General features: G+C 33.0%; 2 protein-coding genes across 2 annotated transcripts; one reads left to right on the forward strand and one right to left on the reverse strand.

Moving 5' to 3' along the window:
- The first annotated feature begins 453 nt into the window (after positions 1-453).
- Positions 454-1,389, forward strand: OHP (one helix protein). Its single transcript, XM_089603547.1, has 3 exons — positions 454-759; positions 857-979; positions 1,095-1,389. The coding sequence occupies exons 1-3, from the start codon at positions 604-606 to the stop codon at positions 1,161-1,163; spliced, it is 348 nt and encodes a 115-aa protein (XP_089459673.1). The 5' UTR covers positions 454-603; the 3' UTR covers positions 1,164-1,389.
- Positions 1,039-4,927, reverse strand: NDP1 (Tetratricopeptide repeat (TPR)-like superfamily protein). The gene is made up of 12 exons (XM_089603535.1): positions 4,688-4,927; positions 4,483-4,594; positions 4,325-4,398; positions 4,162-4,208; positions 3,923-4,073; positions 3,771-3,815; positions 3,348-3,552; positions 3,198-3,259; positions 2,989-3,089; positions 2,150-2,204; positions 1,988-2,035; positions 1,039-1,602 (listed from the first exon to the last, which is right to left on the reverse strand). The coding sequence occupies exons 1-12, from the start codon at positions 4,860-4,862 to the stop codon at positions 1,424-1,426; spliced, it is 1,254 nt and encodes a 417-aa protein (XP_089459661.1). The 5' UTR covers positions 4,863-4,927; the 3' UTR covers positions 1,039-1,423.
- Between the last annotated feature and the right edge of the window lie 10,288 nt (positions 4,928-15,215).

Genomic DNA, 15,215 nt, shown 5'->3' on the forward strand with positions numbered 1-15,215 from the left:
AAATGAAATTGACAACCCTGTAATGGGAAATGGACTTAACTACTAACAATTTTGATACTTTGAACAAAAATAGTAGTAATTATGTTTTTGGACATTTTTATTAGTAACTGTAGACTTATATATCTAGAATTGTTGTTAATTGTAGACTTGTTAATCTACAGTTTATGATAACTGTGTACTTTGATGTCTACAATTACTAGTAAGAGTGTCAAAAAACATAGTTTCTACTATTTTGATCTAAATTATCAAAATTGCAACTAGTTGAAACTATTTTTCCATGTACTAGTGTATATCATTAATATAGAGCTTTCTATTTTATTTTAAGATAATTCGTAACTATGCATAGCTGATAGCTCATTCATCAAATCTACACATAAAAATTGAAATTGAAAAAAACTTAGTATTATGGAGTATGGACCCACCAAAGACACTTCTATATACATATGAAATCATATTAAAAGTATGATGTGTAGGAAAAGCTTCATACATGGCTCGTCTTGAGCCTCAAAAATATGTGGAGATAAGATCTGTAGGAAAAAGTACCAAAATCCAACAAAACCCGATACGTCTTAGTTCCGCTTGAACTCTGACCAACAGCAAACTATGGCAACTTCAACTGTATCTTCTCTGTTATTACCAGCTAAAGTTCTAAATGATCGTAGCGGAAAACTCATTTTACCTAAACGCAATTCCTCATTCTCAAACTCCAAGAGTACTGGAGTCTCCTTCAGGGTTCAAGCGGCCAAGCTTCCTTCCGGAGTAAGAAATGTGTTCTTTTGTGTTGTGTGTACTTCTAAAGGGGTGATGAGCAGATGAGTACGTGTGGTGTGGAATACATAATAATAATAATACACAGGTGGTGGTTCCAAAAGCAGAGCCGAAGTTTAAGCCTGCTTTTCTTGGGTTCACCAAGGTGGCTGAGACATGGAATTCTAGAGCATGCATGATTGGACTTATTGGGACTTTCATTGTGGAGCTGGTCAGTTTTTAGTTTACTTCTCTAATTCAATATTTCCGTCAAAATGAATACATGCACTGTTCATTGCTTGGGATATTATGGTGACAAGGGAAATATGTGCGCCGAGTGTTTTCAGATAGTGGGCAAGGGAATACTGCAGATGATAGGTTTGGAGATTGGGAAAGGTCTCGACATTCCTTTGTGAGGAATGCGACGCTTCGTGAAGATTGTGTTCCAAATCAGATTGCAGTTTTGTATGGCATCAACAATGCACATTCATAGCAAGAATGTGCATATTCTCTATTCAGTACATTTCTTGAGTTATATCATATTACTGTTCAAGTCTGTGCAGAACCACTTCCGAAAACCAACCACGAAGTTGAATGTGATCGTTTGCGGTGTTTAGTTTATTTATACAGAACATTTCCAAACAGTGATTAAAAAAAAGATGATACAAAAGGGAAACTAGAGTGCACGGCTTATTCGAGTGTCGATGATTAGGGTTTTGGAAGGCGGTTCGGATATATCTAAAGCCTCGGCCAATGAGAGACGACGGTTTGTCCACGCAGCCTCTGCCCATCTCATCATTCTCTCGCCTTCCTCCTTTCTGTTCTGCTGGACACACAGCGCTTCTGCATACCCACCTGCATTATTACCCAAACAAATAACGTGAACACGGGGGTTAGAAATCCATTTATCCCAATAAAACACAACAAATTCTATAGGCACAAATATAATTAATTAATTGTCAAGGGTAAGATTATATGTAGTAAGGAGTATTAAGGCAAGGAATTAGATTTGCAACAATCTTAACCAGATCTGAGGTTCAGTATGTGTTGCAAAGACAACTTTTTATATAACAAATTGCAGCACTTGCAAAGCTAGAGGATAGAAATTGTATTCAGTAAAATGACATGCCATGCAATCCGACCATCTTGCTCACAAATCCATATATGAAGTGATCTATTTGTAACAATTCGTAGTGGTATTTTTAATAAAATCAGTCTGCTTGAAGAAGAGAAACATTACCTCTAGCAAGAGCTATTATATCATTTCTTCCGACCTTAGCTGCTTCACCTGCACGAACGAATAAAAAAACATAACATCATGGAAGTTAAAAAAAAAAAAAAAAAAAAACATGAATAAACCAATCAATCCAAAGCCGACGAGGGAATACTTATTGATCATTACCAGCAGTTTCCAGTGGCGGGGCTTTCAGCAACTCAATCGCCTTCCTATATAGTCCCTGTAAGAGCATTTTTTTAGAGGAAAAACATAATACATAGGCGAAAAGAAATTCCAGCAGAAAAAAACTTGCATGAAACAACATTAAGACGTGTGACATTAAACGGACATATCCAAGCAATGTAAATATACTAATATACTGGATTCTATCCTGATAGGCTGATCAGTCCACATTTAAGATAGTTTGACAATAAGAGTTGTTGGTCTAGTGGTCAGGCCATTAGCCCCTTTAAAGGTACGCACCTTGCAATTGCCAATGCTTCAAATTCTCAAAATGTTGTGGGATCAGGGCAAAGGGCTTAGGGTCCTAGAAAGATAAGAAGTAATTTTCCTATTTTTTGTTCTGTTTTTGAAGATGATTCACAAAACACATGAATCCAGATGCTTAACACAGTAAGAGTATGTTTGGAACCTAGAAAATAGGATGGAAACCCAATGAGAGCTCGTTGTATTTTCCTTGAATTGTTTGGATTGGGGAAATTTGAGGGACATAAATTATGAGGGAAAACGTACAACTAATAGTGGGGCCCAGCCATGTCTCGCTCTTCTCACTCTCTCCTTTCTATTTCCCACAAATTTTCCTGGAATTCCAAACGCAATAGAGAAATGGATTTTCCCTCGCATTTTTCTTCAAATCTTCATTTTCCTTCTAATTTTCACTTACCGTAAAAAAATCGTCCAAACATAACCTAAAGTCACTTTTTATTGGTTTTTCTTTTTTTAATCAGAGGGGTTTTTTTTTAATATAGAGAAATAGAACAAGTCTATCAGACATGAACTCTAACCTCCTGAATTAAAAGAGAACTTGAGCGCTCTTGCATTGACTTCTGTCTCAGCATGTGAGCTATGCACGTCAAGACAACTCCAACCTTGGGATGATGAGAACCTTTGTGACACAACACAACCATGAAAAAAGATTCAAATTACGTGGTAAACCTGCATATATTCATAGCAGGCTGATATGACTAGCAAAAAAAACAAAAAAAACTCTCACCAAAATGTTCCTCCGTTTTGGTCAAAGCCCTAGTCAACATCACCTCGGCTTCACCAAAGTTCCTGAAAGGGCGAGTCTTGAGGAGTAAGCGAACATGATCGGAACAATCAGCCGGAAAATATTGAGGTCATTATGAAAATAAAAGGTTACCCAAACTGAGCCTCGATCTGACCCAACGCACACGTGGCTGCCAACAGAACCTCCTCCGGCGACATATTACAAGCCCCCAATGCGCACGAGTTGTTTAGATCTTCCATCTCAGATAGTTGTTGAATGATACTCTGGTACAATTCCTTTGCCAATGAAAACTTTTGCGTGACATGCAAAAACTCTCCATATGATAGGGCAACACCACCTAAATATTAACCGGCAAAAGAAGAGTCTTCCGTGATATCCATATTGGAATAGGGGTCTTAGTGATGATTGAATAGCAAAAGAAAGAGGCTTTATGTGCTTGTGTGAATCCGAGCCGTGTCAGCACCACAATTTGATCAGTGCCTTCGTAAACAAGGTCTAAAATTTGCATCCACATGTTTTCTTCAAATTTTTACGAGAAAAGAAAATGAACCTCACCAACTAATTCTTTGATATCCCTGGGTAGTTGGAAGATAGACTCGGCTGTTGAAAAACACAGATACTTGATTATAACACAGCAGCATCACAAATTGGCAAAACATGAGAACAAGAGAGAGCAAGAGAACGAGTTCTATGGTTTGAAGGTGTACCGGACTGAACATTGCCAAGAACAAGCTCAACAAGACCTTTTATGGCTTTGGCACGAGCATGTAATGCATCGCCACCATCGCCAGAAAATTCGGACTCACTTTCTTGAAGCATTTCTATGCATTTATCTGCGAGGACTGACGAAGTATCATCCTATATAAGGAGAATCATCTCCATGAATCCAAACCACAAAATGATTTCATATATAAAGCTCAAACAGAAATCTCAAGGGATAGTTTACCTTCCCTAACTCTAAGTAGAGCCCAACAAGAGCTTCCATTGCAGCAACTTCAAAAAAGAAAAGAAGAACGATTTACATTCTTCAGCATAAAACACACAACGAAACCAAACACAGTAAAATAAATAAATAACTCCATCAAACTAAGACTTGAACATATAATTACCTTTAACCCCAACCGAAGAAAATTTCAAACCTTGAATTACCTTGAGCTTTTCTAAAGCCTCATCAAAGTTACCCCTGACAAACACATTCATATTTTTCACGGAAACAAAATGGAAGAGCGGAAAGGTTATGCTAATTAGGAAACGAAAAAGACAGAACCTTTCAGAGGACAATGTGGACATCGCCATGAAAACCAACGCCCTTGAGTCTTCACTTGAATGCGTCTCGAGACACTGCTCGAGCACAATCAGACTCTGTCCGTACGAATCGTCTACGAAATTCATACAGAGAAACCCCAATAAAAAAAAACAAACATAAAAATGGGAATTTCCAATGGAACGAGAATGGGGTTTGATTGAGAGACCTGTTTTGTTGGACCTGGCGTGAGAGAGCGCGTAGTTGATCATTTGGAGAGCGACGGGGTTCGCGGCTGATGAGTGGGTGAGGCGGGGGAGCGGTCTCCACACGCTGGGTCCGAGCTTGGCGGTCCGAGAGTGACTCGTGACGTTTCTTGAGACCTTCAAAGCGAATCGAATCATCGTAGCTTTCCGTTTGCAAAGAAAAATGGCTAAACCCTTCGTTAGAGGAAGCCTTGCTCATAGATGGGTTCAATACATGAGATGAGAAAATTGACATTATAATATTTTCGGGGGACAATTTGGTAAATTACGTAACGAAATTGTAAGAGAAGGGCTTACAAAAAAAAAAAAAACACACACACACACACACAATCGTTTAGGAAATTTACATTAATATTATTACCAATTCTACATTTCACCAAAATCAATAATAAAGCAAAATTTAACACATTCTAAATTCTATGTCTACTCTAAAAGAAAAGAGAGTTCGCATGAATAGTAAATTTTGTCTAGTCTAATGTTTTATAAATAATAATTATCTATATTATTTAAAGCAGAGATAGATAAAGGAACAAATTGTATATAGCTACTACAAAAATAATAAGACGGTTGTTTACTTACTTCAAAACAAAATCATGTTCAATTCTAAAATTAAAGTTATTTAAAATTGTTATCTTTACCTTATATAGCAGCATGTGGTGAAGTTTACGTGTGTTGTAACTCACACTTTTTACAACTTGACTATAGATATTTATAGAGGACTCAACAGAAATAGATAAAAGAACAAATGTATATAACTACTCAATAAATAATAAGGCGGTTGTTCACTTACTACGAAACAAAGAAATGTCCAATTCTAAAATTAAAGTTGGTTAAAATTGTTATCTTTATCTTATATAGTAACATGTGGTGAAGTTTACATGTGTTGTAACTCACACTTTTTACAACTTGACTATAGATATTTATAGAGGACTCAAATTTCAACTCGCACTTTTTACAACTTGACTATAGATATTTATAGAGGACTCAAATTTCAATGAATTCAAATTTATCTGCTATGATGCTTCTGTTTAACCTTATTTAATTGCATGCACATTTGTGTACGTGTTTGTATATCCTTTTACTGTTATAATATTCTTTTTTAATTGTTGATGACTCACTCTCTGCTACTACTACTATAAATCGTCTTCCTATTATTGCTGCTTATACAACCACACGCACCCTGAACAAAAAAAAAAAAAAAAAAAAACTCATTCTGAGAAAAGCAACAAAAAACCTTTACATCGGTAACCTCTCAACATCAGTAAAAAAAAATAAAAATAAAAATCCTTCTTTGCTTCATAAGCCGTTGTTATTTTCAGCATATCTTATATCGTTTTTTTTTAACAAAAAACATTTATTCCCTGGTTGTTAAAACTTTGCTATTTTTAATATATTTCCTTCATTACAAAAAAAAAAACAAAAAAAAATCTTATTGCCTTGCTTCTTAAAGCTTTTTTGTTGTCAATATCTTTCCTTCATTATTAAAAAAAAAAATTAAAAAAAATAAAAAAAACCCTCTTATTTACCGTTCTTGAAGCTTAGCTATTGTCAATATCTTTTTTTCATAATAAAGGGGAAAAAAAAAAACTGCAACTGCTATCCACTTACAACGCATTACCATCTTTCAAAGTTGGACTATGTACAACCTATTACTTTTTTGCTATTTTAAAATTTTTATTTTATTGGAATAATACAATATTCTAATCAAATACTAATAATACATATTTTCTAATGGTTTTTGCTCAGGAGACTTCCATTCTGTTCTACGGTGTTATATTTTATTGAGGAGGTGGTCATATTATTATTTTCGCACACATAAATCATCCTTTAGCGAGATTTCTCTACACTAAGGTAAGAAAATATTAAGCATAGATTTTATTATCTATTACATTGGACTTAGTCAAGAAATGATGTGAATAGACATGTTCATACATGGAGCAATGAATATATTCAGTTAATATGAAACTTGATTCATAGATATGTATGACTTGAGACAGAATATATGTAATAAAAATCTTTTGAAAAAATTGCATGCAATCTTTAAGAGTTTAGTAAATTAACTCATAAACTATTATAAACTTCATGAAATTTGAATAAATATTAATATTAGGAACAGGAATTCGAGTCGTAAATATTGAATTCTAAACATAATTTTTTTAAAATAATAATAGGATAAATGATTTGTTTAATTGATATAAATTTTACAACAAAATAAAATAACTCCCTTATATGAATATAAAGTAGCTTTTCATCCAAAAATTTCGTAGTCTTATTATAATATAATTTACTGCCAAGAAATCGTTCATAGTGTTTTAGAATATACAACCAATCATTCTTAGCTAAGTTCTTGATTGACAATAACAATACCTTAAACGGTTTGTAATTGGTATAAATTTGACGATAAAATAATGAAAACTAAATCATGAGTGTTTTTATTTTTTCTTCCTCAAGAAATCATGAGTGCTTATTTGTGTTATTATTTTGTTTTCAGATAGTGACTTTTAGTCTGCTCATTCGTCTTGCAGTGCTTATTTCTTTACAAAATAATCACGTCTTATTGTGACGTAAATCTTTCCAATTATTTAATAGCCCAATAATTGTATATTCATGTTCCGTTCGTTTATCTGCGTCAAGATTGGTTTCTTATTTTTTTTTTAATTTAACATTGTCATTTGTCACTATATTCGTACTGAGCAATATTTATTGATCATATAATTAGTTCTCAATGAGTTGAATATATATCATTAGCGCTTCTTTCTTTTCAGATAGTGATCATTTAGTGTGGTCGTCGGACTTACACTCTGCTGATTTCTTCAATAAATCACGCATTATTCAAGTAAGTTGGTTGTGTATAATTTTTTAAGTTTTAAAAAAATTTCAACATATGAAACAGAATATAGCTGAACTTCGAAATGTTTAAGTAGTTTTGATATTATTTTTCCGCTAGCTACATAAAAGTGCTAATGCCACAACAAGTCCATAAATTGTTAAAGCTTCCATAAAAGCGAGACTAAGCAATGAAGTACCTCGTATTTTTCCCTCTGCTTCGAGTTGTCTCGTGATCCCTTCTACAGCCTGTCCCGCAGCAGTACCTTGACCAACTCCAGGTCCAATAGAAGCAAGTCCAACGGCCAATCCAGCAACAATAAGGGAAGCGGCAAAAATCAGTGGATTCATGAGAAATTCCTCTCACAAAAAAAAATAGTTAATGATACAATCAAACAATGAATTTTGACTTAGTCATTCGATGGATCAAATTTATCCAGTCAAAATAACTGAGAAACCATAAGTTAAATACTAATATTTGTGGAAAAATACCTCTATATCTGTTTTTTAGTTCTTATCAAATTTGTCCAAACTTTGTTTTTATATTTCTTTATTTTTTCCGAATCGTTCTTTGAATTCTTTGTTCTTTTTCGTGATTTAAACTCATCCAATTCAATATTAAATTAAAAATGAAAATTGCAGACGACGATGAAAAAGAAGGACTTTCATTCAAATACCTATTGAACACCTATGTAGTAGGGCAAATTAGATATATCTTTAGTTCATATCCGCTTAGTTAATAGCTAGTATCACATATACATGACGTAAACAAACTATTCAATTAGGAAAAAGATCTTTTAGATCTCTTTTATTTATTCTACAATTACTTAATTTTAATATCGTAATATCTGTTTTACTATTACTTATTAAAGATTGTATATATCTTAACCTCATTTCTATATTTATGTTCTCTAAGTCTAAGTTTACCTTAATTTGCTAAGTGTCTACATTGCGTCAGGTTAAGCTAAAAAAAGGACTCTGTCAAAAATTAGTGGTGGCCCTCCATAAATTCTCCTATATAAGCCGCAGCTACTAATGACGTATACAATACTTGAATTCTCGATGTAGATTCTACATAGTTGGTTCTCATCCTTCAGAGACTACGAGTGTAATAGGAGCATCCGTCGACAAAAGGATCACCCTAAGATGATCATCTCATGACTATTGAGAACGAATCAAATCAGATGGTTCTATTTCTCAATCTTTCTGACTTGCTTGCTCCTACGGAACCAAAACCAAGGTCGAAAAGATTGAGAAAAATCAGTCATTCACAACCACTGATGAAGGATTCCTCGAAAAGTTAAGGATTAGTAATCCTTTTTATAAATCGAATGGATTCGGTCTTATACATACGCGAGGAAGGTAATAAAAAAAGAAAGAAGATGGGTTATTCTTTCTTTTATCACTTAGGAGCCGTGCGAGATGAAGTTCTCATACACGGTTTTGAATGAGAGAAAGAAGTGAGGAATCCTCTTTTCGACTCTGACTCTCCCACTCCAATTGCTGCTTTTCTTTCTGTTACTTTGAAAGTAGCTGCTTCAGCTTCAGCCACTCGAATTTTCGATATTCGTTTTTTATTTCTCATCAAACGAATGGCATCTTCTTTTGGAAATCCTAGCTATTCTTAGCATGATATTGGGGAATCTCATTGCTATTACTCAAACAAACATGAAACGTATGCTTGCGTATTCGTCCATAGGTCAAATTGGATATGTAATTATTGGAATAATTGTTGGAGATTACTCTATTTTTTAATTTTCATTTGCAATTATTTTTATTTTCGTATGTATTAACTAATATTGATCTCAATATTTAACTTTTATTGGATAATAGTTGTGATTAATTGAAGATATGTAACGATCACTTATTTATGTTACTATTTTGTTTCCAGAAAGCTATCTTAAGACCTATCTTCAGTTTGAACATGATATTATAGTGTTGCTTCATTTGACGCATCACGTATTATACATGTAAGTTGTTTCATTTATTTGATATTTGCATTACTATACATCAGATATTGTTGTCTATATAAATCTGTTTATTCTTAGTTATGTTAATAACTATTGTTTCATGTTTCTTTCTCAAATATTTATAAACCATGGTTGAAAAACGTATAGATTCAATTTTAGGTCTTCCTGATCGCTCCCAAAACAAAAAAAAAAGTAGACTTACAAGTGCATTGAAACACTTGACGGGGAGTACAAAAGACTTTGAAAAGCAAATTTCAAACCCCGCTACTGAACTACCAAGTTCATCATCTCATAGTACAACTACAACATCATTGGAGGACTTATACTTGGATTTGGAAAACTGTAAATATTGTTGTCAATATTGTGGTGCATTATTTTGGTTTAATGAAAGTTCAAACAATAGTGATCCTCCAAGGTATAATTTATGTTGTCAAAGAGGAAAAGTAAAATTACCATTATTAAAAGAGAGCCCTCATATATTAGATCATTTATTGGACTATCACGGTGGATCAGAAAGTATATATTACACATAACATATTCGGATGTTAGATTAAATGTTAGCTTTTACATCGTTTGGAGCAAACGTAGATTTAAATATAAATAATACTCATGTTCCTTATATATTTAAAATATGTGGTCAAGTACATCATTTATTGGGATCTTTACTACCTACTAATGACAGACCTCCGAAATTTGCACAATTGTATATATATGCCGACAATGAAATCCAAAATAGAATGTCAACCCTTACATTTGATTATCCTTCAAGATTTATAACTGAATCGATTCTTCAAAAATTAATTAACATGTTAGATGAAACAAATATATTTGTCAAAATGTTCAGAACTATTAGAGATAGATATAATGAAACAAACGTTTCATGTATACGACTTCGACCTTTAGGCCGTAGAAATTCATATTCTAATCAATATGATCTACCAACATCAAACGACATCCGTGGATTAATAGTTGATGATATAGGAGAATATGAAAAAGGAAAAGACATAATAGTAGAAACACAATCAAATAATTTACAAAGAATTACGAAATTACACCCCTCATACATGTCATTGCAATATCCATTATTGTTTGCCTATGGGGAAGATGGATACATAATCGATTTGAAATGGAATACTAATCATTTGGAAAAGAAACCTGTCAGGAAAAGAATTCCAATGAAAGCTTTTTATTGTTACCAATTACAACAACGTTCTAATCTAAAAAATACTTATTGAGAAGTGGTAGATTATTTCAACAGTATTTAGTTGACGCTTATGCCTCAGTAGAAGAAGATCGATTAGCTTTTGTTAGAAAAAATATAAAAGTTTGAGATTAGGAATCTATCAAGGTATCCAAGATGCTATTAATAGGGGAGATACTGCTGCAAATACGATAGGAAAAAGAATTATTCTTCCATCAAGTCATACTGGAAGTCCTAGATATATGGTACAAAATTATCAAGATGCAATGGCGATTCGTAGAGAATATGGAAATCCTGATTTATTCGTAACATTTACATGTAATCCAAAATGGCCAGAAATTGCAAGAGCATTATCAGTCATTCGTGGCCAAAAAGCCGAAGATAGACCTGATATAACAACAAGAGTGTTCAAAATGAAACTAGACCAAATACTTAAAACTATTAAATTAGGTAATATATTTGGTCCAATTATTACTAATTTATATGTTGTTGAATTTCAAAAAAGAGGATTACCACATTGTCATTTTTTATTTTGGTTACATCATGAAAATAATACATGATCCACCCCAAAATAGATAGCATAATTTCAGCTGAGATACCAAATCCAGTGACTGACTTATTGGGATATAATGTAGCCACTGAATTTATGATACACAAGCCATGTGGTATAGAAAAACAAATGATGCATGTATGACATAACAATTGATGAAACTGGAATTATTCACTATAAACGTAGAAACACGAATCTTTTTTTTCAGAAAAAGAACATATCAAATTAGATAATAGACTTTTTGTACCCTACAATATGGAGCTTTGTCTAAAATTCTATGTACATATAAATACTGAAATTTGTTCACAATCAATGTTAATAAAATATTTATTCAAATACTTAACAAAAGGACCTGATCGTATAAGATCAGTTTTTGAAGATAATATATGCTCAGAAAATTCATTACAAGAAAATATAATACAAGTATACGAAATTAAAAACTATATTAATTGTTGTTACATTACACCATATGAATCTATCTAGAGATTGTATGAATATCTTATTGTTAGGAATTCTTGCCCACGAGAAGATACTTATGTAAATTCTCGTTGAAATTATTAATAAAATAAAGTTTGACATTTATTATCTATTTGAATTGAAAGCGTTATTTCTTATTTAATGAGATTTATTAAACATTCATTATTCCATAGCCTCCGTATCTAACTGAGTCACGTGATGGGCACCTGAGTTCGGGCGGTGTGCTAAAACATGGTCGATGACTGATATACGCCTGGAAAACTATATCTAAAGTCATATATGTGGAACACATGGGTGAAGGCTGAACACTATGTGGGAGCATTCTACACTTGTGGTAAGTGTACGACCCGGACAGGTCTTGGTGTAGATGTGTCGTTTAAGGACCGTTACGACACACTAACCGAGGCCACTATGATGGTCACAGTGAGACTTGATCTAAATCCTGAAGTGATCATGGACACTGGGTTATGTTACTGAGCTCTTTGACTCATTCGCTAAAAGGCTATTCATGCTAATCACAGCTTATGTCTTGGGAGTTTTCTCATATCATAATTCGAGTGGGAAATGATTTACAGATACGGAATCCAGCCTTCCTGAAAGAAGGTTAATGTTCTCTCATCTAAGGGTTGATTCCAGAACCGATAGATTGCGCGCACTTTCGAAGTAAGTAACGTTCGAAAGAATCTTTCGCTGGGGAAGCAACAATGCTTAGGGCTGATATGTATCAAGAGAAGTATAACAGAAAAATTAACTTCTCTTGACAACTGGTTGAACCTGGAGGATCTTGATCACGAACTGACTATATCAGTGGACACTCGTCACGATGAGTAAATATAATTCTAGTATAAAGGAGAGTTCAGTCTTGGCTTACAAGGTGGAGTATTTGACTAAGATTAGACGAATCGATGGACAAAAGAGAAAGAACTATTTCGTCTTTTTCATCGGATTTGTTAAGCTCCTATTACTAGGTCCATAGTCGACTCTGATAAAGGCGGATAAGAACTTTCGTATAATAATGTTTATCATTATTAATCTCACTTGCTGTAATTGTGATTGACAACATTAATTCTGGAAAACGGGTATTCGCAGAATTAAATAAATATTTATGGTAGAATTGTTTATTTATTGTTTGATCAAGTAAATAAACAATTATTAATTATTTGTTTATTGTTGGACCAAGTAAATAAATAATTAATTGAGTTTTAAGCAATTGAGCCTTGCACAAAATATGAAAATCGGATTTGGGAATTTTTGGCACTAGGGTTTGCGCAAATCCCCCCTTGGCCGTGTGCCTAAAATTCGAAATTTATAATATTGGTATTTACCAATATTTTCTCTTTAGTTGTTTAAATAAAGGAAATAGAAAAATATAAGATATTGTCCTATATTTTCTCCTTATTTAAAGGAACATATTTATGAGAATATTTAGGAGAATAATATATTCTCCTTTATTATCTCACTAAATAAATTATTCTCTATTTAAATAAAAGAATAATATCCCATAGATATTGATCGGATGGATGAGAGAAAAAATAGGATTCACTTGTTGAGATCCAAGGACCTAGATTAAATCCTCTAGTGTGAACACAATAAACAGAAATAAAATATTCTGGAAGATTCCATGAATATCTCCTTTTACTACTATAAACAGGGGTTCATGAGAAGGCAAAAAGAAGCAATTATTTTAAGCAATTTTTGAGAGACATTTTGTGCAACCTAGCCTTCCCTTGGCCGTGCACTTCTGCTTCTCTTCCCCTCGGAAATTCGTTTCCATTCTTAGTAAAATAAGAGAGATCTCGAAACACATAGTTTCGTGATCTAGTGAGATAAAGACTGTGCCCACTCATCTTTCTTATTCGTCTCGGAGATTACGTTTCGGAAGACTAAGGTGTCATCACATCGAGTCCTTGAAGTAGAGTCCCTTATTTGATCGTGTGGAGGCTTGTACGTTCAAGACGAAGACGGATTGTGAAAGCTTTCAGTTCGTGAACCGAAAATCAATGTAAGTACTTGTTTACTCTTGTTTCGGTTGCTTGACTTATATGCTCTCTTATAATTTTTAATTAACGTAAATCTAGATCTTGTCATATAATCATTGAATTAATTAGCTCATGTTTAGCGTAATTAATTACTTTTCCGCATTCATATGGTTATATAGGGGAATCATCCCCGACACCTATACACCATAGAATACCAGCTACTCAAAGATTATCGATTCATTTACCACGTACACAAAATATTACATATCGTTCAGACCAACAACTTGAAAATATTGTAAAACAACCCGGAATTCAAAAAACAAATTTAACAGAATGGATGACAACAAATAAATATCACGTTGAAGCCATAGATCTTACGGACACACAATTTCCAAAGAAATGGGTTTGGAACAACAAATATGGATGCCGAGAACATTTTGGTCATACGATTGGACGTACGTATTATGTTCATCCAAATTCAGGAGAGTTATATTATTTACGATTACAAAAAAGGGTGCGACTAGCTTTGAATCCCTTCAAACAATTGATGACACCATATATCCAACATTTCAAGCCACATGCAATGCCTTGGGATTATTAGGCGATGATAAAGAATGGAATGATTCAATTTTAGAAGCTGTATTTATCTCGACGTCTACACGGTTAAGACAATTATTTGTTTTAATTTTATTATTTTGCAATGTAAATGATCCAATAAAATTATTTGACAAACATTGGAAAGTCATGACAGATGATATAATATTTAGAATTCGTAAATTATTCAACAATAACCATTTTCAAATACCCGATCATGAATTATATAATTATGTGTTGTATGAAATAGAAAAAATATAAATATCAATTCATCAACTTTGAAAAATTACAACCTACCTCTACCAAAACAATCATTACTTGATGACTTAAATAATAAACTTTTGAGAGATGAGTTAAATTACGATAGAAATGAATTAAAAGAATATAATTTAAAATTAGTTAGTCATTTGAATGAAGAACGAAAATCCATATATGAAAACATTATAACTTCAGTTACAAACCACGATCAAAAGTTATATTCGTTTCTATGGAACACTATTATTACTAAACTAAGATGAAATAATGAAATTGTTCTAGCTGTCGCATCATCAGGAATAACATCTTTATTATTACCAAATGGGAGAACAGTACATTCTCGATTTAAAATATCATTATGAGTAGATAAAGTTTCTACATGTTTTATAAAACAGCAAACACAATTAGCAAATTAATTGAAAAAACATCGCTTATATTATGGGATGAATCACCAATGAACAACAAATATTGTTTTGAAGCCTTAGATAAATCATTACAAGATTTGAGAGATAACTACAACACACCATTTGGAGGAATTACTATTGTTTTGGGCGGTGATTTTCGTCAAATCTTACCTATTATAACATCAGGATCTAAAGAAAATATAGTCAATGCTACTTTGACTAATTCTTATTTATG

The sequence above is a fragment of the Urtica dioica genome, chromosome 2, assembly GCF_054948205.1.
Source record: "Urtica dioica subsp. dioica isolate 48M chromosome 2, U.dioica_male_clone48M_v1_H2, whole genome shotgun sequence".
Lineage (NCBI taxonomy): Eukaryota > Viridiplantae > Streptophyta > Magnoliopsida > Rosales > Urticaceae > Urtica > Urtica dioica.

Excerpts from the sequence above, each read along its gene's own strand:
- OHP (XM_089603547.1), top strand. The coding sequence starts at position 604 with ATGGCAACTTCAACTGTATCTTCTCTGTTATTACCAGCTAAAGTTCTA. Across the intron at positions 760-856 it reads CGGCCAAGCTTCCTTCCGGA|GTGGTGGTTCCAAAAGCAGA; the intron begins GTAAGAAATGTG and ends AATAATACACAG. Across the intron at positions 980-1,094 it reads GGACTTTCATTGTGGAGCTG|ATAGTGGGCAAGGGAATACT; the intron begins GTCAGTTTTTAG and ends GAGTGTTTTCAG.
- NDP1 (XM_089603535.1), bottom strand. The coding sequence starts at position 4,862 with ATGATTCGATTCGCTTTGAAGGTCTCAAGAAACGTCACGAGTCACTCT. Across the intron at positions 3,260-3,347 it reads CAGATCGAGGCTCAGTTTGG|GAACTTTGGTGAAGCCGAGG; the intron begins GTAACCTTTTAT and ends TCGCCCTTTCAG. Across the intron at positions 1,603-1,987 it reads TATAATAGCTCTTGCTAGAG|GTGGGTATGCAGAAGCGCTG; the intron begins GTAATGTTTCTC and ends GTAATAATGCAG.